The sequence below is a fragment of the Melozone crissalis genome, unplaced genomic scaffold, assembly GCF_028551555.1.
Source record: "Melozone crissalis strain CALT ecotype California unplaced genomic scaffold, PUWL_Pcris_2 ptg000005l_1, whole genome shotgun sequence".
In the NCBI taxonomy this organism is placed as follows: domain Eukaryota; kingdom Metazoa; phylum Chordata; class Aves; order Passeriformes; family Passerellidae; genus Melozone; species Melozone crissalis.
In genome coordinates this window covers 28,109,894-28,133,791 of record NW_026535783.1, presented here as the reverse complement: position 1 = coordinate 28,133,791, position 23,898 = coordinate 28,109,894, and the positions used below count along the sequence as shown (strand labels likewise).

The 23,898-nt window shown below is 42.6% G+C and overlaps 1 protein-coding gene across 1 annotated transcript in view; it reads right to left on the bottom strand.

Annotated features, from left to right (window-relative positions):
• The window catches only part of CPLX1 (complexin 1), a 107,583-nt gene extending 84,107 nt beyond the window's left edge, over positions 1 to 23,476 (bottom strand). Inside the window, exons 1-2 of the mRNA XM_054286008.1 lie at positions 23,285 to 23,476; positions 22,389 to 22,491 (exon numbers count right to left, since the gene is read on the bottom strand). Of these exons, the coding sequence (XP_054141983.1) occupies positions 22,389 to 22,419 (31 nt within the window). The 5' untranslated portion in view covers positions 22,420 to 22,491; positions 23,285 to 23,476. The remainder of the gene's footprint in view (positions 1 to 22,388; positions 22,492 to 23,284) is intronic.
• Positions 23,477 to 23,898: the final 422 nt, after the last annotated feature.

The window sequence follows — 23,898 nt, the reverse complement described above, 5'->3', positions numbered from 1 at the left end:
TCTCCCACATAGATTAGTTAGCTGGCATCACCAATAAGTAAGCACATGTGACGGGGACACAGAAGATTCTGCTTTTGAGAGGTATCTGTAAAAGATGAGTTCTTATATTTTGTGAACTGGCCTGTATCTCTGTGAAGTCATATCAATGGAGAATAAGCCCTGGTAATTAGAAACCTGCGATCTATTTTGGTTTATGTCAGAAGAAGTGCAGGACAGGTAACCTATATGCACAGTGAAAGTCAAAACTGTGGCTCATGCTCAGAAAAAAACCCTGTTTTCAGGCATGTGTCCTTGTTGCATAAAACTTGGGACTGCTTCAGGCTGTAATAATCAGTGTTTGATCCAGTATATATCCTTCCTGGGATAGCCTTCTGGATCATTTGTTATCGGTAAAAATATTGGTATCTTTTTTAATACCCTCCACTTAATTACTTTTAATCCTTTCCAACTAGATTGTGGATGCTGCCTGCTGACACATGTATTTTCTTCTTCGGTGCTCTTAAGTTTCCCCATGAGAGTTGGGCCTTCTCTCAAATTCATATCTGGGAGGTATGCCCTGTATTCACCTGCATGTATAAACAGCTGATCAAGACAAATTTCTCTGTGGGAGCTTCTCTATTTGACATCTGCCTCACTGATGCCTGATTGACCCCAAACTCTAAAAAAAACACTACAAAAAATCCCTAAACAAAACAAGACCAAACCACAACTACTGACATCTTATCACCAAATCCCCTCCCCCGAACACAACCACCACACAAAATCATACAACTAAAACAGAAAACAACCCTACAACCCATACAAAATAACCCTACAACTAAAACTGAATACAAAAAACCCAAAAACCAACCATACAACCAATCCTAACACAACCCCAACCACAATTTCCAACACAAACACCAAATAACCATCAACAAACCCCAAACAAAATATTAGCTCCTTCAATACTTCAATCCTCCCTCAAATTAAAAAAAAAATACAATTATGTGGATCACCTGTGCAGAGACCCTTTTCCGTAACTGGTTAGCCACACTCCTGGGATCAGATTGGTCAGTGCTGTACAGGTAAGACCTCTCACACAGTATAAACAGGACGAGTATAAAAGTAAAAGTCATCATATGCATGCACTTCCTTTTGGTTAATCTTGTAATAACAGCAGGTTATTATTAAGAGAAGTTGTGGGTGTTCCATCATTAGAAGTGTTCAAAGTCAGGTTGGAAGGGTCAGCAACCTGATCTAGTAGAGGGCAGAGACATTGAAAATAGATGATCTTTGAAGTTCCCTTCAAATCCACAACATTCCGTGATTCTAAGAACTTGATGAAGGATTTCCAATACTGCTGATTCAAGCCCCCCTGGCCCCAATCAGATTGAAACTATCTTCCTCAGGACATCAAGACACGGTGAAAGAGCAAGAAGCACAAAAGAGGGTAGGAAAATAGATACTAGAATGAGTGCCCCATCCCAAGGTTATCTCACGTACCCACCCCCAAGGTACAACCCCTGCTCACTGAGTACAATGTATAACTAAAGTCACTCAAGCTGCACCTAAACATAAAGTAGTAGTATAAAAATTAGTTAAACATAGAGAAATTGTTGGAGCCACAAGAAATGTTGAGGAGAAGACTCCATCATAACTTCTGGGATCTCTCAATACGCTGGACCTGTCTTCTGCCTCCCCAGGACCACCTATTGGGTAAGAAAAATATTCCGTGCCTGCTGAATTATTATCTCAAGGAGGGAATTAGAGCTTGTTAGTGTATTGATTTGAATCAATAGTACTTTGAATATTCTCACAGTCATATATCACCTGTTACAATTTTATTAATAAAGAGAGTTACTTTAGTCAGGATAGGAAATTCACCCACTTCACATCTCAGTGATTGGTATTTACCTTTGAGCTTTAATTCACTCTTCTGTGAAAAACAATAAATATCTTTCCACCCTCTGGAAAATACCTTACTGTCTGGCAGTTCTAAAGAAGGAGGATCCATTGTTAATACCAAAAGGTATTCCAGTGCATGTAGGAGGGATTAGGAGGGTACCACCTCTATGGCTGACAACAGTGTAAGAAATCTATCTGCTTTCTAAACAAATGGTTCATTTTGCTGCTACTTATCAAATGAGAAGAAAAATAGTGGCTACTGAGTCCCAGGAGGATGGACAGCCTACAGACATTGTAATTACAGGGTATCATAAGCTCCCCCAAAATGCAAATGAAAATATAACTGTCTCTGTGAGCTAACGAGCCCCTAAGCCTCAATTCCAACTAGCAGCTGCTTATCACAATATAAAATCTGCTATGCAAAAGAACCCAGAATCACAGCTGCATCTTAAGCAATACTGGAGACAGAGAACTGATGCAAAGAAAGATGGGACATGACCTAGAAGCATAGCTGGAAAAATGTGTGACTTCACACTCTTCAAATGGGCCAAACACCAAATGTCTAAAATGAGGGGTGAACAAAGTTTTCTGCTGCCAAGAATAAATGCCAGTGGCTGCATGAAACAAGGCCTAAGGACTGTCTTATAAAGAGAGTTAGCAACTGATGACTGTAGCCTGGATCTCCTTAGAAGTCTCAAAATGTCATAGCTCTCACTGAGGTTCTGGCCAGCTGTCAATAGTTCTGCACACATTTTCAGTTTTCTGTCATGCGGAGATCGCAGTCTAGGCCAAAACAACAAAGAAGGAGAAAGTATGAAGGCTCTACAAGTTTTCGTTTCCTCACGAAGTACAGAAAACAAGAGCCCCAACCTAGTAAAGGAGTAACACATATGCTTAATTTTAGCTCGTGCTTTTTACTTTACTAACCATTATGTATAGTTTTTCAAGATTAAAGACACAAATCATTAGCTGGGATCAGAGCAATCCCATTGATCTACATCTACATCTGCTAAGCATCCCAATTTTTCAGCGGTAGACAAAGTCATGTTTTAAGGCTTCATCGGATGACGCCTTGTACTGTTAAGGCAAGAACCAATGCAACTATTTAAAAGCTGATGATTTTTTTCACCCCTTTTAAGTTTATGGCAAGGTGAACAGATAGTGACTTAAAGAGAGCTCGAGAGATGGAGGGAGATGGAGAATATATTTTTAAGCATTATTTTTTATGCACTATTTTTTTAAACATGGTTTTTGCTTAGATACTAAAGCAAAGTCCCAGTTTCAAGCACCATGAAAAAGAGAGAAAACCAGAATAGAGAAACACTTGAAGGCTCTTGAGGAAAACTTTTTTCTTGAGTGTCATGCCTCAATTGCAAATGGGACAATCTGATTAATCCTCGAGTCACTTCCATTGTGTTTCTTCCTTTTGCAAACACCACCAAGGAATTTCCAGTTGTAAAATTTGAAAAGAACAGTCCGGGTTATCTTGTTTTGAGTACACTGCTTCCAAGTGCAAAAAGAACTCTCCCCACCACCATGCAGGCAACCTACACACAAGGGGCCACTACACTGGCCACAATCACTAGGAAATCACACCTCCTCCTAACAGCTGGCACGAAAAGATGATTAAATGTCAGTGCTGCTAGAAGAAATCTCAAACATGGTCCTAAATTAGCACACCTGAAGACCACCATGAGTTTCGATTTTTCTCCTTACAGAATGGAAGACAGAATTAAGAAGCATTGTCTGTGTCCTCAGGCAGGAAGCTTGAAGCGTTGTTTGACTGGTAGGTTTGTCCAAAATTCATGTGTCAGTTGTAAGTTTATGCTATTTACTCCTGTTCAAGAGAAGTGCAACTGTCGTGAATAGTCAGAAAGAAGGACAGAGGATTTTATTCACAGCAGATTCAGGCAATTGCTCAAGGGACCTACTCCCAGCACATGCCACTGTACTCTTTTTTTCAGCTCCTGTAAATCCTACTTCTCTTCTTGTGAACATGGCAATCTCAGCTACCTTCCCCCATGTCCTTATCTCTCATCTTCACTATATTGGTCCTTTTTTAAGACCAGCCTCCTGTTGATTCTGATAAGGGAGCCACAGCACATAAAAATGGCTCATGCTAATTATGTCTCCCTTTCAATCAGAATGCAAACCAATGTCCCTGAAATACATACCACCATGCAAACTGCCTCTTGCATATTGATTTAAGGGTTAGATGCTCTCTGCTCTGATATGAACTGAGTACTCCTTTGAGAGGACTCCCATAATCATAAAAGGTTTCCATTTTTTCCAAAAAACACCAATATCCATCAAACCACAAAGCAGACTGAAGAGTACATGAAGAGAGGTAATAGCACACTGCTAATAAACAATAACCTGCTCTTTGCACTTACAAAGAATCCAATGCTTTAGAAGACATAACACTAATAACAACTTGGTGATTGGTTAGAGTGTAACACCAATCACAAAACTCATAAATGTTTTGTCAGCATTCCTATCTAAATTCTAGAAGATTAAGGGCATGTCTCAATTCAAGGATACCGACAGCTCTGAGGCAGGTAATAACATGAGACCTGTCAGACACCATACTCTGTTGTCAGGATACATCCTCACAACACTCTAAACCTTACTTAGCTCCACAGTACCTCTCAGAATTCCACTGCCCTACCAAATTTTCACAGGAGCAAGCAAAGAAATAAAAAGAGTAAACCACTGCAATAAACCGAACTGGTGTTTAGCAGACTTGAAAGCAACATATCTTCTTCTTCTTGCAAACATTCCAAACCAGGGTAAATTGGGTCTGTAGTTGTGACCTCTCTACCTTCTGCCAGGAGGAAAGGAACAATCCTGGAGGACTGGAGCTCCTGACAGGAGCAATCTCAGCAGGTATGGTACAGAAACACTGCTGATGTTCTCTCCTATCACCTTAAGGGAAGCCACTGCCTCTCAGAGGTTCCTTAAAAGGTCAGTAAATATTGCTTCTTTGAGGGAACCTCAAAATTTCCCTGTTAACAGTAATAGCTGTAGCCATCAGTATGTTTGTAGAAACTACCACAAAAAGGTTTCTGCAAAACACTTATAATGCTTTGTCAAGTATGGAAGCTGATGCACAATTGATTTGCTGTCAGGTTGGAAGAATGTGCTGCTGGTAGAATATTCTGCAAGGTTTATCCTTCATTTTAATTACTGGTTTGAATGACAACATGGACACTTATCCCATTGTAAAGTGCAAACAAGGTGATGTAACAAAGCAACAGATGCAAGGTTCATTAGGAGACAGAATACTTTGCATTATCAGAGAAAAAACAGAGCAGCTTTCAAGCACAGTGGCCTTTCCACAGTTCTGTATTTGGATGAAAGCAAGCAAAAAAGGGCTGCCACAGAGAGTAAAATCAGCATTATAAGTCTTCTTAAATAATGGAATGAAACAGACAAAGCGCAAAACCAACAGCTCCTACTAAAAGAGGAATATTCAAGTGCACAAGTACTTGAACCCTTCCTGCAAGGAACTCACTGGCAGTTTTGCTGAAAAGATCAGGACAGAAATCTAAATTACTGTCACAGCTAAGGCATGGAATACATGAGATTACATTTTGCCCTGCCCCTACAATTATTACAAGATCATGGTGAGAGGAAGATCAATGCAGTGTGCCAGGAAATAGCTATACAGGAGCTTAAAGAGAAGAGCTACGCATCCTGACATAGTGTGAGTACATCAGGCAGAAAATCCTCCCAATCTTCTGAACCATTGTGTTCTGTTGGAAATGCTTTAATGACCTTACAACCTTTACCCTACTCTTTTAATTAGTGGCCAGAATATATGCCAATACTGTATTTTGTCCTTCTCTAGCAAAGAACTACCATCTTTAATCAATTAATTATCACCTTTTGGGTCAGAGAAGGAACACATGCTTACTTATAGGAAGAACCTGTAAATGTTCCCCAGAGATCTGCTTGGGGAAGACACATTTTTCAGATGTTAAATAATGAAATACTAGTCTCTAGTTAAAATTATACATGTTACTTCCTGATATCATTTGAGTTTTGTAATGAGCTTGGTCAAGATCTTCAGCTGGAATATTACACAGACAAGTTAATCAAACTGAAGTTGAAATAATGAATAGCTTTTCATGACAAATACCTCCTTTCACCAAAATGAGTCCAGGGGTCTGCACCCTTTGATATTGTGTGGCTTAAGTGGTACATAGTACAGCCATGTATCTCTGGTTATGCTTACCAGCACAGATCACACAGCAGTGGAACCATTTTCTCAGACAGACCATGACACCTATGTCCAGCCTACTTGTGCTGTGACACTGAACTGGAACACTAAAGGCCTTGACCCAAAAAGCAGTGGCAGCACCACTGCCAGTCCAGCTGGTTTCCTCTCACATATTTGTTGCTATAGGCACAAACTCAGAAGAAACTATTGCTGGGTTCATGCACACATTCTGCCCTCTGGTATAAACCACATTGAGCTTCTCATAACCTAGAGGCCTGTTGACAATACACTGGCAGCCTTGAAAAAATGTCTAACAATTGACTGCCATCCAAGACCAGAAGTCAACAACATGTCAGGAATGAGAGCTAAAGAAGTAGCTCTGCTTCTGATAGTGGGCTGAGGTGATGGTGGGCAGAGGAAAGAAAGGTTTTGGCTCACACCTTCTGTTCCTCAATATCCTTCAGAGGCCCAGAATACTCTGGAAAACAGACAGGACTTCCCATATCACCTGTGAAAAATTATCCTATGGGCCAGAAAATAAGAGAAAAATCTGTAGATAGACAATTTCTCTCATTTACCATACTGGCCCATGCTTGTGACCAGAGTCAGCTAAAGTCAGCCAGGTTTCTGAGCAGCTGATTACAAGCATTTTGCTCTCTATCCTTAAGCAACAAGGCTGCAAGGTCAGACCAGCTTCTCCAAGAAGCTGACAAACTGTGACAGTACTCCTCTCTCATCTCACTATCCAGGTGCACTGCTTGTTTTGTTTTTGAGGACATGGAACCGGATTTAAATGAGAAGAAAAAAATCTGAACAAATCCTGTTCTACCCAACACAACTAATTTCTTATTTTTTAGAGGGCAATTACTGCCAGTTTTAATACACATCTTAATGAAGACTGATTCATGAGCTGACTCCCTTATAAGGGCTTTGTAGTTAAAGAGACTGGGAATAGGAACCTTGTTAAAATAAAGCTCTACTGAGCATTTTGCATTTCAAGACAGTTACCACTTATGACTTTCTCTATTTCGTTCTCTAATTAAAAGGTTGGCAAACATGAACAGGGAGCATTTTACAGAACACAGGGAACCTTAGGTCTCTGTGCTTGAGCCCTGAACTGAATTTAACTACTCAGAGATTGTCAGTGATATAACCACGGCACATTAACCCCTACACATATGCTTCACTGGCAGTTGCAACAGCTCTTCCAGCAGCACCATGTGCATATTAGCCCTGTAATCCAGACTGGTGAGCTGTGCAAATTCATGGCTATCATTTCTCTGTCTTTGTCTCCCCTGCTGGGCTCAGCAAACACCTGGCTCTAAATACTGGCAAGCATCAGAATCTAGACACATGCCTTGCAGGCAAAATGTTGCAGCAGTTCAAAAAAGGGTAACAGGTTTATTGGTGGGTAAGTGGAGAGCTGAGCCCTCAAACAAGAATTATGGTTTCACTTCCCTCCTTCCATCATTGTGATCCATCTTACCAAATCACTGGTAAGAATAATCCCCAGAATTTCTATGAAGCACAGACAGAAGCTCTAGCTGTAACAAATACCATTAGCAAAATGTCAGCAGATTCATGCTGTTACCACCCACCAGCTGCACCATTAAAGGGTGTCTGCTCCTAAGGAGTACATGAGAAAAGGATGCCCAACAGTGCCATGGAGGTAGACAAGGGTGATTTACGGCTCTGTGCAGGGTGATAACACGGACATGAATCACCCGGTGCCTTCAGAGAGAAGCTAGATTGGAGTTTGTGCGGTGAGGAAAACAGGAAAGAAAGCATTATCAGGTCCAAGTCCTGTCCACCTTTCTTATATGGAATATGTAAAGCATTCTTGACCCTGGGCATGACTAAACAAACAAATCCCCTCTGTGACTTCTCAGGACACTGCAGCAGTCCTGAGGTAGCTGAGACAAGTGATGCCAATTAGATCCTCCTGTTAGGCACCACATTTCAGATAAAGATAGTCTGATCCTGGTGGATACATCTCAAGAGACAGTTCCTAAGCTCTCCTGTTAAGTGGTTGCAGTGCTATCTTAGCACAAAAGAAAATCAAAGAGATAACATTCTGACATTAGAGTTCTTGGTATAAGGAAAAAAAAAAGAGACTGAAAGACAAGCCAAGGTCCATGTCTATGCCTGTCAGCTATTGAGAGGAAAGAAAATTAACCATTGAAGTCCCTATAAAAACACATGTAAGAAGAGGCACAGAAAAGAATATGAAATCATGTCTCAGATACTTTCAAATTTCAACTGGCACTCCAACCATTTGAAATTAAGTGTGGCCTTTTCCATGATGTCAGCCATCTTTAAGACAAGGCCTTCTAGAACTTTCAAGTCTTCAAATTACATGACTATCTACTGTATTCTATGGTATCTCTGATTAATCCCTCTCAAAAGACTAAGAATGCCCTACAAAAATGAATAGCACTTCACTCTTATAAAATATTTGAAGACGGAGCAATGTGATCTTTTTCTTTTGCTCTAAGTGAGCTGTACTTGGAGCAGATCTGGCCCTTGTCATAACCAATGAACTCAGTCCTCAGCCTTGTACACTGTCTCCCAGAATATCTGCATACTGCTTCCTTACTAGCCCACTCCCTCCTGATAGGGAAGTTCAGCACAAATGCAAGAAGGAGGATTTCCAAAGGCCCTTGTCCATCAGCTCTTCTCTGATCCCTGAGAAAGTTCTTACCGTCCAAGATATGAAAAGAAGATTTTGCCATAGATGGACACTTCTTTCCTGTTTTGCTGAAGCCAAATGGGAATCCAGGCAGATAAGGACAGCAGCCACCTCATACTGCAGAGAACAAACTATCCAGCTCTGAGATGGCTTTCAAAAACTGAGTAGCAAGACACTGCAGCCTTAATTGGGTAATGCGATTTTCAGAAGAGGTAGGGGTTGGCTTCCCCTGTTCTGCCATCAAGAAATGTATTTACAGAATCAGCTTTCCCCACTGTCAGAGACAGAAGTAACAGCAGAATTCCCATTGCTTTATTTCACCTGGTTAAGTCATCATCCTTGAATGTGCACGAGGCAACAGTGGTGCCATAACACAGCAACCAGCCACACACAGCATCCAGCCCAAAGAGACAAGCCAAGGTCCTGGCACCTGGAGTCCCTGCATAAATCTGATGCTGGGTTCTAACCACAACTTCATCCCTGCTGCAGATACCTCCCCAGAGATATTTGCCTAGAAATGTAATTCTACATGTCTTCAGGGTTTATGGGTCCTTATTGGATCCTTTCCCTCTTTAAACTTCATGGGAAGAGGAATTTTACTTTTCAGGTTACCCTGCACTGAACAGATTTGCTTTTGGTTTGTTCCCTGGGCCTAAGTGAGGGGAGAGAATAGATGAGGAAATTTACACAACACTAAGCCAATGTCAGTTTTCATTAACTATAGTGTTTTTAGCATGGAACCACATGCTACATGGCTGTCATTAACTTAAAGGGTAATTTTATTACCAAAGATTGCAGTATGGGGGCTCCTCCTACCTGGATGACTTATTTACCCTCCTAATGCCTCTAATGATTTATCAGAGAATTTGCACTGCATGAAAGTTATAAATGCAAAAGTGCCAATGTGTTTCATGTATTCACTTCAAACAAAATATTAACCATGCTGACCTTGCATTTACTGACTGTGGACCTCTTTTGGATTTAAAGCTTATTTCAAATCTTCCATAAACTAGACTATAACCTTTTTTTTTCTTGCCATTAAATGTACACCTTTTCATATAATCACTTTTGCATTCCATACCACCAGCCAAGGCTACTGTGAAATATCTGTCACCCAAAACCTACTAAACCAAATGTTTGTCACTTAATCCTAATCATAATTTACAGCTAACTAGTAAGGCAAAAAATAAATTACTTTATCAGCTCCACTCTTTTTACATCTGCTTTATTCCCAACTGTAACATAACCAGTTATAATTGAGTTGCAGTTTAATCAACTAAGTGGGCCACCCTGTGAGGAAAAATGGAAGGGGAAAAAAAAAAGGAAAAGAGGAAAAAAAAAAGAAGAAAGAATCTAGGTCACTCTGTTCTGAAGACAGCAAAATAGATAATTGCTTCACTCCACAGCATCCATGCTGCACTTGAGGTATGTTTGAGATCTTATGTAACTAATGCCATCCCTAGGTTAGCCAGACCATCCCTAATAACATGCCATAAATATCTCTTCCACGCACATGAAGGTGATGGATCTGACTTACCCTTTTCAGACTGTTTGAAAACGAGAAATATTCCAAGCCAGAGATTTTGAGGGGAATTTTGTGAGATTTTAAGAGGAAGAAAACCCCTTTGATTATTTCATTTGCATCTGCAAGAAATTAATAAAAATGCCAAGTCTTCAGCTGCTGTAGATTGACAGATCTCTGTCAAGGAAGCCAGCTGAAATTTCTAAATCACATTATGCTGTATCAAAGAGGTGCCTGTGAGTGCTCAGGACAATGTTGTGCAGAATACAGCACTGTTTCCCTGGCCGTGCAGAGATCATCCCTGTTGGGCTAGATTAGTTCTACTGTCTTTTAGTTAGAACTGATTTTTGAGCAGATAAAAATGACCCAGTATAGAAGGATTTTCTACAATACAAAGCAAAATGTACACTAAAGTGATCTCTAAATAAAAAACAGACTAATAACTACATAAGAACCAATAATAAGACAGGAAGCTTGTAACAGAGAGAAAAAATTAAGGGGTGTTGTTAATTCAGGGCAGCCAGGTCACAACAGTCAACTGGAGTAAAAACAGGATTGAAACTGACATACTCTACACTTAAACCAGGAAGAGGATCCCCTATGTGAAGCAAAGTCAAAACTTTGCACTTTGACTTCATTTTCCTGTGTGGAAACAGAACATTCTTGTTTGTGGTTGTGGTTGAGAGAATGCCTTTTACCCAACTATTTTAAGCAACTGTTATTGCATGTGCTTGCATAGCAGGAGCACAAGCAACTGTTTTGGAGCAGAGGTATTGCTGAGTACCAGGCAGAAGGAGTACCACCCGTAAAGTTCTACCAGACGGCATTCAAAACACAAAACCAGAAGTCCCAATCAAGCACCTCTGCCATGAGGCAAGTCATTGTGTCCTCAACAGGGGATCTCAGGCCACATGACCAAAAAAGGTGTTCAACACCTTGACACGGTGCTCAGAGAGATGTGGGATCTCTGCCTGGCACAATGTTCATTGGCAATATAAGATGCACAATCCAAAGGAAGGGACGGCACATTCGTCCTCTTCCAGAAGCCAATATCTTGCAATGGCAGTGATCTGGCTTTCTACCACTCACCTGTGTGCCCTTGCTGAAGGTTTTGGTTGGGCAGGCAGTCCTGAAACAGTCAGGCAATTTGAAGGAGACTTGGTTGAAAAGTTATCAGCCATGGGGAAGGAGCCCAAGGCACCCTCTGAAATTGCTGCCTAGGTAAGAGTGAATTATGGCCTAAGCCATACTGTAATGTGAGCCTGAATCTGGAATATTGAGATAGCAGAGAGCAGGTGAAAAAATATGGGGCATATCTGAGTCTAAAAATCAGGAAAGTAGTAAATATTGATACTGAGGAAGATGGAACATCTTATTTTCAGGCAACTGTTACAAACCAGGGAGAGGTCCCAGAGAAACACCTAATCTTTAAATTACTTTCATCTCAACAGAAGTATAAAACCATCAATTACCAAATCCATTGAAAATAGCTGTTTCCATGTAAATTGCAGGTAGAAGTCACCATGGAGGGAATTTCAAGCTATGCTTGTAATATGAAACACAAAATTCTTACCAGGGCTGAAACACCACAGCTGGAAAGATATCCAGTATAGTCATCTTTTCTAGAAATTAATTTGTAAATCCACCAAGCCCTTTGAAATAAAATTACTTTTAATCTGAATCCAAAAGCTGATTTCAAATCATCCATGAGCATGGACATAATATAGCTGGCAAACCTCTTCTGTTATACAAACACAAAGGGGCTAAAACGTTTTCAGAAAAGGGAAAATTTACCACAGCTCTGTAACTAATTCACCTAGAGGAACACAGTGCTGGTTCCCACTAAGCTGGGTTTGCATTCTAACACCATTAGATGTCATCACAGACTGGAAAAAACCAAAATTTAGTGTAAAAACTAAACCACTTTTTAGGAAAATTCTGTTATTATGGACAATCATACAAGTCAAGACTCAAAGACATGAACTCCCTATTGAGGGACTCAGGATCAATAACTATTTCCCGCCTCACTGGCCCTACCTCTCTGAACAGGTACAATTATTGCAAATGCACCCAAGACTCAGCTTCCATTTCTTCCCGCTTGCTGCAGCAGGAGGATTTCCCAGAGAGAGCACCTCTCTTCTCTCCCACAAGTCAAGCGACACTAATTACTGACTCAAGGATGCTCATGGCCAATTTATTCACATTATCCTTTTACCAATATTGTCCCTCACATTAAGTAGTTCTTCCTTCACTGCAGTGTTCACCCCTCTCATGTATTTAGAGAGAGTAGCGGTGTCCCTGCTTAACCTTTTTCCTCAGCATTTTAATCTATCTCCATGTAATTATAAATTTCCTTTCATGCACCTTTTCATCTTGTCTTTTTGCAGCCGGGGTGACATGGAACAGAAACGTCTGATATTTAAAGGAAAATAGAGAAGTGAAAGATGCACTTGTCAAGAAAAGTTTTTAAATACACTGAATTCAAACAAACAAACAAAAACACAAATCAAAATTTTTACTTACTTGTATTCTGTTCAGGATTTTTTTTTTTAATTTGGATTTTAAAAATCTGAAGGAAACTACAAAGAGAAATCTAATTCACAAAGAACAAAACACTTCACTCAGACTCAAGGAAGAGTAGCATGCATAAACTTAACTTCAACATAAAGTAAATAACTGCCAGAGAATTAAAAAATACATTGGTTTGGACATGATGTCTTAGTCTCAGGTAGTCTTTCATGCTTGCAAGATGTCTTCTTTACTTGATTGCTGAGAAAAAAAAACAAACTTAGGTGTTTAAAAGCTTTTTATTAAAAACAAAAATCAACACAGGCTTAGTAAAACCTTTCCAAAGTCCCCTTGCAAATTAAGATTTTGATTAATATATGCATTTTGAAAGAATTAAAGAGACAGACACACCTAGGACTGGCACTGGAACAGAGGCCAGGCAATCCCATCCAATTCCAGCCCCTTCACGCAGTGTGCAGAAAGTTTCACACTATCCTCAGTAGCACCATGGCAGTGAAGTAGAAACAGCAAGAAAGTTTCATTGCCAATATCAAGTCAAGGACAAATTTTCAAGTCCATTAAGTCCAGAAGTTCAGCTCTGTCTAGCACTAAGAAGCAGAAGGAGTGATAGAAGGACAGAAGAAGAGTGTTCACTTCCCATGAAGGCAAGGGCAGTTCTCAGAGCTGAGCATGTGTCCAGTTGAGTCTGTTGTTTTCCTGGGATAATGGTGTCCTGTAATGCTTTCTATGCAAGGAGACTGGGAAAGACACCATTTAACACAGAGATCAAGTGACCTTCCCAAGCACACCCAGGGTTCTCCCATAGACAACGCCAGTAATTGAGACAACCATCTCACACTCAGTTATCTTCTACAGAAGGTTCAAATGTCTTTTCTGCTGGTCAAATTTGCCTGAGCTCACCAGCAAAAACAAAACAAAAAAATGACAGATCCAGGGACACAGATACATGGCAGTTCAACTATTTGTCATCACAGGCATTGACACACATTTCTTTCCCATCCTTTTTCCTTTAATTGTTGTCTGCCTTCCCCTTCATTGCTCTAATTCTCTCAGGAGACTGAAGTTATCAAAACAGCTCCATCATTCCCCACTTGTATTTATTTTTTGTTTGTTTCTTCCCTTATTTTCCACAGAAGGTAATTCACAGACATTTGAATCCTAAATTTATGCTTACATTGTTGTACGTTTGACATTCCTTCAAGGTCAGTATCATTGCAAATAAGCCATGAGACTCAAATAATGATGCAAAAATGTAAGCAGCTACTAAGCAGATTCATTCTTGTAGGTAATGACAAATTCAAATTGAAAAAAGATGCACTAAGTCAGCAGATTAAATTTGTTGTTTGTATTAATGCACTTCCGCAGTGACAGCATCCACCCAACTCAAAAACAGCTCATTTAAAAATACAGAGAGAGTGGAACAAAAAAACAATCCTCAAATTGCACAGGGTGGTTGTCAATTTGTCTGCAGCAGAGAGACACAATTTGTTTGAAGTATTTTGTTTCTGATATGCACTGTGATTTGTACCAGTGACAGACCACTAGTAGCCTTGGCCATGTCTGTAATTGTAACTGTTACCCTTTCGCAAACCACATGAGCATCTGTTCGGCGATCAGTTGAAATTTTCAGCCTTCTCAGCAATGTTCTACATCCTGAGACACGTACTCCAGACCCAAAAACTAACCTGAGAGAAACATAACTGACTATTCCAAGCTCTCACAATCAGACTGTACGTGAGAAAGTATGATGGCAGGCAGAAAAAGTGCTCAAAGCAGTAAGTTAGCAAATGTTTAAGGGGCTGTGTTTCCTTGTTCAAGCAATTGATTTCAGCACATGGAATGAATATACAAAGGCAGCGCAGAGGTGCAGCCTCACTTCAAAGAAGACCATCCAATGCTAAGGCAGAGTACTTTCTGCCCCACCACTGAAAGAGAAGCAGAGACACAGAATTTGGAAGAGCCTTCAGGATGCTGCTGAGGGTCTTTACAGCTGTTGGAAGTGGGCATAGAAACTCGGCAGCTTTGATGGGCTAGCCAGTTACCACTTCATGAACCGTTAGCCTCTCTCCAATGGCCTGAAAAACTATGAATTCTCACCCCAGGTAACACTAGAGCCTGTATTTGTGTCTGACTCTCAGCATCAATGTCTATTCTCTCTGTTGTCTGAACACTATCACATAAAGTTCAGAGAAGGGACCTTGGCCATGAAACATTAGAACATGCCTTTTGCATGTAGCCCTCTGACACGAGACACGCCAGTGGCAAAACACTACAGACCTGTCCCTTTCTTTCTGCCGGCCTCCCCTGTTTATTGCCACTCCTCTTCCAGGCTTCCTCAACAATTTGGCAGATTTCAAACACTGCTGGAGGACTTCTCATCTCCATTCAATTGCCACATGAAATTTCCTGTGATACCATCTTGTTTTCAGGGTGGATTTTTTTGCTGTTGCCTTTGGGGGGTGCCCCAGCATGAAAGAGACATTCTCATTCCTGTAATGGCAGGATGCCTGTCTTCCCTTAGTGGAGTGTCTGCAGAGGTTACTCAGAGATTTTGGAGCCCTGTACTTACTGCAGTGCTGACAAATACAGACCATACAGTCTCGACTTCACTCAGCAAGACTTCTACACCCAGGCAGCCTTCATAGATTTCATTTCACAGCTTCATGAATTCAAACCTTACTCTTCTAGCCATAGAAGAAACCCCTTCCATGTACATCAGCCTTCATAGACATCAGTATTCTCTTATGTCTGTGCTTTTGTCAGCACATGAGCAAGTGAGTAGGTCACCACAGCTAACAGCTGAACTACATCCTGAACTTCCCTCTCCTTAAGAACCAACACAAATGCAAGCCAGTAGCTTATATTTGGAGCATCCCGCTTCACCAGGAAGATCTCAGTAACTGTAACACATCATCCATTAGGCTCCTGCCCAAATCCAAATCCTCTGCTGCAGACAGTATTTCCTATGCAATGCAGGCTAAAATTTCAGCACTGACAAATCCTATTTGTGCCAAAACCCTGCAGCTGGCAAGAAACCACCACTTTGCTTCTATTATGGAAGGTAAAGAAAGAGAAGTCAGAAAGATGCAGGTATACAGCAACAAATATTAAAATCGAAAGCATGCAGACCTTCCTTCAAGTGGACAGAAAAACAAAGGAGAAGAATCCTTTTTTCTGCCATGTATAAATTCTAGACAGACTACTTAACATATGTGAAATTTTGTTATTTCTCCCTCTCCAGGAGAGAAAATTTCCTGGTTATCCACGTCACTCCACTCCAAGCGGGCTTTTGACAAGCAGATAGCCTGCAGCAAAATCTTAGTTAAGCTCTTTGTGGCCCACCTCTACAACCAGCTGAAGGTTGCACATTTCCTCCAAGGATACTTCAATAAGCCCACTGCTCACAGCGCCTGCTTGCAAGTAAGACAAACATAAGAAAAATCCCAGCAGACACAAGGGAAAGCTTTGTGTGATTCCAACAGCAACAGGCCAAAGAGAGGCAAGCAAATATAAAAGGAAGCTTTCTCTAGAAAAGAACAGGGAAAATGCACCAGGTCAGTTTTTCATCTCCTGGTTTGGATCATGGATACAATAAATCAGCTGACCATCACTGTAGTTGTTTCTCTGGTATCATCTCAACAGCAACCATTTGCTTCCTTGGAAGACATATTGCAACTTAATCAAATTTCTCAAAGAAAGAAAATCTCTTTGCCACCAGTTTACATTAGGGAAAAAAACACTTTAAATACTATTCCTTGTGAAAAATGTATGCCGCCTACCCCAGGTTCCTGCCTCCTATCACTGGATCCCAAGAAGAAGGGATCAGCACCTCCCTCCCCACTTCCTCTCTTCAAAAAGCTGTAGAGAGCAATGAGGTGACCCCTCTGCCTCCTTTTCTCCAAAAGAGAAAACCCAGGTCCTTAGCCACTGCTCAGAAGACATTCATTGCAGCCCTTTCACCAGCGTTTTTGCCCTCCTCTGGATGTATTCAATGCTTTTAAAACCATTTTTAATTTGTGGGGCCCAGAATTATACACAGCACAGGTGGAAGTTATCTGAGAATGAAAGTAAGTGGCCTCCCAACACCTACCACAGGCTACAGTGGTCTTGAGATCTCATGTCTCTGGTCAGATTCTCCAGTCTTTGTAATTTGGATGCATCTGACTGCAAAATGAAAGATCTCATGCGTTAAATGTTTCAAGGATTACAGAAGAAAGAGACCTCAGAAGTCAATACCAGCACTATTTGTTAGCGTTAGGACTTGCAGTTTTGTATTACAGTTTCTGTCCTGCTCTGGAACTTCACACTTTAACATAAGCAGCGGAGCACAGCCTAGTTGATGCATGAGGTCCCAGTGCAGCACAGGGGCCCAGCAGAGAAGTGGAAATGTGAGAAACAAGAGAGTGAGTTGGAGAAGGAGAACACAGAAACCCCTCTGTTTATTTCACAATGTGTTCCACCCTGAAGTGTATTGCCTTTGACTGCACTCAATCTTGCTAACTTCTGCAGGAAAAATTAAGGACTTAATCCTCACTTCACAAGCTACTAAAGTCAGGCAAATGCAGCAGTAGAATATACAAAAGGTCACTGCTAAGATGTTGAACACTAGTGTGGTTTTCATTCAGGCTTATCTGGCATTCACACACCCTCACATCTTCCCTAATGTAAGCTTAGCACAGGAGCTGCTCTTTCAGAGCTTAAGTCACACAGTGACTTAAATCCCATTATCTTCATGAGGGCTTGGATCTCTGTCTGTCTTCAAGAACAAGGGGACTCCCTCTGGTCTGTGTTTTGTGATACACCCAGCTGAAACAAAGTTCTGGTAAGGCACCTGAAGTAGGCAGCACCCCGCTGCTGGCATGTTACAGATGGCAATCTGGTTGCATTTGTCTTGTGCCCTACAGTATTTTAAGAATCCTTCTGAACCAAAAAAAGTGTCCACTGATTCTTGACAGAAGAAGCAGATGGGAAGCAGAAATCCCCACTCTAAACTGCTGCCAATAAATCAGCAACTCATGCCTGTGTTATCTATCATAGTGAATATCCAGAAACTCAGATGTACCACCCTTCCTCCTATTGCGGTTGCACTCCACTATGAATTCAAGGGATGCTGGAAGCATGAAGAAGAAATTTAGACAGTACTATTCATATGCACAGTTACATGTAAAAGGATTTGCATAATATATCCACAGGCAGACATTAAAAAAATTCAATATTTAAGGCAGACATTCCAACCTTTTACCATCCAGTTCTTGCCATTTCTCCCATTCATGGCAATAAAAGTAGCACATTAAAAGGACTCTGTGCAACATCATATGTAAAGCTACTTTGTGTTCTGTATACCACAATTTCACAATATTCTGGTCTGCAGAATGTTGCTTTCTTCAGTAGGAAATCTCTCTCTCTTCAAACACATCATGATCCAACATTCCAGCAAATTCTCCTCACTTTCCATAGGTTTCCTCTTTTCATTTTCATAAGAAAATATCTCAGACCCTGGCCCTCAAATCACCCAGTAACAGAACGACACCCAGAATATCTTCATCAAGTTCATTGTCTTTTATTTCAAACCAGTTTCCCTATTTGTCCAAGCCAGCAGTGACAGAGGAAGTGATACAGGGTAGTACAACATGGGAGTCAGGTGTTTGTGCACAATTTGCTTTCACGCAAACTTAGCAAGAAATAAGCAATACACAGTGAAAAGTATTATAGCTCAACTCCTTCAGGACCCATTCCAGATCCTCCAGTTCCTGCTCTCTCCTGGGAAATCATACACATTGGTCATTATAACACTAGCCCAGGTGTGACCTGGCTTGGCAAAGAGCACTTCTAATGTAAAATATAGTCATGAAATGATTCTGATTGTCTTCATTTAAAGAACTGTCACAGGAACAGCAAAGTGACAAATCACCCTGGCTCCACACCTCTGTCAACGTCTGTGATGTAGCAGGGTCAGAGGTACAAAATATTCCCTTGCTGTTACTTATGTGGGAGAAGAAGCAGCAATTTCAGGCCTTTAACCTCTTGCTACTTTCTTCTCGTTTTACACAGCTAATAAGGAACATTACTTCTCCATGGCTTCTGTCACTGTCAGACAATAAATAAATAGTGTGATTTCCATATAGGATGTTGAAAGGTCTGAGAAGCACAAAAAGGAAAAAAAAAAAAAAAAGCTACAGAAGGAAACCAGCCGAATAACCTACTATTTTGTACTGTTTTTCCTTGACCACAGTCCCCACTGCTAATGCTCACTCTCTTGCTAATGAAAGGGTCAAGGATTTTGCCATGAAGAGGCCATGGATTTAAAAAGACACATTTCAAGCTGGTCAACCTTCAGGCAGAAACTCTGCTGCCAACACAGCAGCAAAATCCCAGTGCTGGCACAGCAGAGGATGACCTTCCACTGCACAGACACAGCAGACTGCTGCACACCCTCTTTTAACAACAAGACCGGGAAACGACACATTCTACCTCAGCAATACAGTAACTGTCAAACTGATTTCACAAAACCTAAATACCCTCATCAAACCTTCAAACAAAGCAACTTGTCACCACATAACTGCCTTTCCTTGGCTGCGAACTTAGCTCACCTACCCTTCAAAACAACTCACTGCCTCCCTCCCCTATGGGCAAAACTCCAAGGAAAAGCAAATCTGATCATTCTATGCCATTAGAGACAAGACTAATATCTTTAACGTTTGCTTCAAAGGCAATGGCAAAACTCCCACATAAGCATTCTGCTAAGGTTAGTGCTACTGCTAATTAGCAGAGTGCGACCTCGTCTTCCTCAATAAGGTGAGTGAGGAGGTAGGAGAATGATGTTTTTCTATCAGTACCTTATTTGATCACTCCCAAAGACAAAACCTGGTTCCAAACTCCTCCAATGCTTCAGAGACCTGCATAATCTTGTACACTAGAGAAAGGTCAAAAGCAACCACCTGCAAATAGATTTCCAGGCTCTTAGCTATCAAAAGGTCTGGCCTAAGCTTCATTTTAGGGCTGTACGCTGGGAAGAAAAAATGACTTATGAAAATTACATAACCATTATGCTCTGTCAAGGACATCCAACTGGCCCTCAGATGGTGAAGGGTTAAGCTGCCTTAGCTGTAGGTGTTCAGCAAGCAGAATCTATAGCAGGTCTGATTCTGCGTAAAGGGGACCTAATGACAAAAATTGCAGTATTTTTTTCTTTCCTCCCAGAATGCCATAAGAGATTATGAGAATGGTATAAGAGCTTTCACACCATTCAAAAAATCCTATCAAACAGAAGAATGAATTCAGAGGTGTTCTGGGAAAAGCCATATTAAACTAAAATCAAAGAGCTATGAAATCCACCCAAAGACCTCCCAGAAAGTGAGGATAATAAAAATGGTCACTAGCAGATCAGACCACATCCTACCCAAAGCAAGCCTATCAGCTAGAGGTTTGGTGCTCTGCTCAGTTTGACCATCCTTGTGGACACAATTCATGGATTATTCTGAGCTGGAAGGGACCCAGAAGGATCATTGAGTCCAACCCTTAAGTAAATCTCCCTTTGGATATCAGAACTGGCAAACAGAAAGGGTTCTGGCCTCAAAACTAAGGAATCAAACTATAACCTTTAGTCCTTAGTTTGCTGTGCCAGTCTGGCCAACTTGGACGATTTGCATCAGCTTGGACTTTAACTCCAGGGAGAAACCAGTGTCCAAAACCACCTTTATTTTCAGTATTATATTTGCACTGGGAGATCTTGTTTTATCTTATTGAAACTATTTGTAATTTAAAAATAGGACTCTGCTTAATGAATTAGCATTTCCTGGATTTTACCACTCTGCAGGGACTTCTCCTTTATTGAGTAAGTGGGTGAGTTCCAGACACATTAAGTCATCTGGCAAAGAGCTGGTGCCCTGGACAGCATCTTAACAGACATCAGGAGCTCAGAATTCACTAAAAGATGCTTTTTGAATTTACCTTCTCAGAAAGTCCTATTATCATACAAATCCTGACCTTGGCATGCAACATCTTGTTAGAATGAAGGTCTGCCCAGGGTGAATGCTGTTAAGCACAGGCAGACAGTGCTTCCAACTCATGTTAAGTCACCAAGCTGCAGAAGAAAGCAGCCATCATAGATGTTATTCCTTTGCTGCAGCCCGCCTGCCCCCACCTTTAACTGCAGTCTGTAAGCAGTTATTTCCCCTTACTGGATTCATGGATCTCCAGCTGTAGTGGCTGTACCTCCAGTTTGCAAGTACATTAGTTCAATTCTGTGCAACCTTGCACTACAGCAAACAGTGCAAAGCCTTCACATCTTAACACCACTTCCCTTCAAAACAGGCACTGAAGAGTGAAATGAAACAGCGCTGATACCACACAAACCGCTACCTTCTCACATAGATGTCTTCATACCTATTTTGTGCAAACAAATCAGTCCCTTTCTTCTCCAGTTCGATCTCCCTATTCAAAATACCCCAACTAAAACTTTGGTTGTTTCCTCTGTTCTTAACTGTGAAAATCTTGCTCGTCTGGTGAAAAACACCACCACTTTCAGAGATTAAAACATTATTTCCGTGTCATGGGATAGAGTCCTGCAGTAAACGTTGAAGTTGTATATGACATCAATATCACCACACATTAAACATTTACACAGCCTCATGATTCTACAGTTTCTTCAAAGAAAAAAAGAATGAAAAATGCACACATGAGATAGAATACAAGAGAGAATTATCAACTTCCTCTGAGGCCAATATTTCAGTTCCCAGCAGCATCCAACATCATCTCAGTGATGCTTAGACCATTGCTTAGACCAAATGTCCAGATCAAGCAGCCTAGAAAGTAACTGTGGCAGAATAAAGGAACGTCATTCCCAAATATTTGTTCTGTGTTTTCAATTTCTCCTACACACATCCCTAATTTTTCTATTTCACACCATTAGGTTAAAACAATTCGTCACACACATAAGCTAATATACAGAAACCGATAGAAGATTGGCCTTAAATCCAGGTAAAGTGTTTAGGAATACTTTATTATCATTTCCATCCTTATTGTGGTAATGCTCTTACTAAAATTAACTCTCAAAATATCAGAGACAGAAATTTCTGCACTGGGCATTTTTTGCTCAGGATTTGGCCAGTCTTTGGGGCAAAGATGAAAGAAGGCTTACATACGTAGACAAAATGTCACTCTTTGGGCTTACTCTGCCTAAACCAGTCTTCGTCCTTTGTAATACCTGCCTCTGTGACATGGCATGAAGCAAATCAAGACTTGCACACTGCACAGCAGGATATGCATCCAGGTGCTGGCCCTGGGTCATGCCAATTAGGGCCAGCACACCCTTTGTGGGAGGTCTCTCTCTGACTTGGGGCTTTCGTCTCTGCTTGTTGCTGCCCTCTCCTGCTCAGACTCTCCAAACACTCCACTCCGGGATCACGAATCAGTGACAGGTATACTGTTCCAAGTCCTCAATAAGCTACTCCAGGTGCAGACCTACCACAGTAGACCATCCCCTCTCTTTCAGGGTGCAAAGGGGAGGGGTAGGTGGCCCCTTGTTTGCCAATCACACTTACCTCCTAGAGCTTGTTTCATAACAAAATCCATGATTTGTTGCTTGGGGTCCTGCCCACCTTCACACCTCACATGCACAGAGACAGGGAATCCTTGGAAGGCAGCCTGCAAAGAGGCACAATCAAAACAGGAATAGTATCTCTAAGAAAAAGCTAATGCCTGATCTTCCTCAGCTCTCTCCCCACAGCCTTCCTCCCTTTGAGTGCAGACAAGTTTCCAGCCCTCCATCCTTTCAGACCCTGCTCTGCACGACAGGGCACCCGAGGGGCAGAGCCGCATGTTGGCGAGCGGGCAGCGGCTGGGAGGAGTCGGGGATACACGGCGGCTCTCCCAGACCGGGCAAGTACCCGGCAGCAAGTGCGGAGGACAATGCGGTCCCCTTTCATGGCTTGTTATCTGCGGACGGGCATGAAGGAGTTAAACCTTTGAACTTTCTCGTTTCCCCGCCTGCTTCTCGCCCTCTCGGTTTTCAGAGGGTTTGCTCCGAGGTGGCAGGTCCGCCCGGGACCGCCGAGGGGGCATTTGAAGGTGAAGCGCCCTGCAAGTGCCCGGAGAACAAGCGGGAGATGCTGGGCGATCAGGATGCGGATGCAGTCCGGGTGGCGGGATGGAAGGTCCTCCGCCGGAACCCCTCGGAAAGCCCCCAGCGCAATGCCAGGGAGGGCTGCACCTCCTCAGGGTGAGCCGGGACGGCTCAAGGTTGAGACCGGCCGGCCCCAGGTGCGGCACAGCTCCGGCTGCTGCATCCCACCCCCCGCCCGACTTCGGCACCGGGTCACGGCCGTGCCAGCACCTGGAGGGACAAGAGCTGCGCCCGTCTCTGTGTGCCCGCACCCCGCCTCTCCTCTCTGCCCTTCCCGGCTCGGCACGGCCGGCCCGCCCGCCCCGGCGCCGATACCTCGCTGGGCGGCCGGCGCTGTGCGGAGCCGGGCCGGGCCGGGGCAGGTGGCTGCGGCAGGTGCCGGCTGCTGCGGCTCCTCTCGTCTCCCGCGGGCTCCGGCCGGCGCCCGTGTGCCCGAGGGTTGCCGGGGAAGTTGCGGACGCGGAGCGGGGGAGAAGGAACGAACCCAGAGCTTCTCCCTACTTTTCCCCCGCGCCCCTCTTTTTATCACAGCATTTCCGGACCATCCCACCGACACGGTCCCTCCTTCCTCCTCCCCTCGTTGCGGGAGCTGGACTCTCTCCCTCCCCCTGCCTCCGGCTCCCCCGCCCCTTCCCTGCGCCGCCCTCGCCCCTCGGTGCTCGCCGCCGAGCAGGCCGGCAGCGCTCTCCGATGCCCGCGGAGGGGTGCGTGTGTCCGCCTGCGTGTCCCCCACCCCATCCCCGGCTGTCTCCTGCATCCAGGTGTCCTTGGGCTTTGCCGTGGGGGAAGGAGGAGTGGCTGCTAGCCCGCTGTTGCATTTTGCAATGGGTTCCTTGCCTCTCCTCGGGAGTCAGTGTGTGTGCCAGGGGAAATCTCTGCAACCACGGCTTCCTGCAAAAGGGGGAGGGTGTGGGAGAGCGTTCTGCATC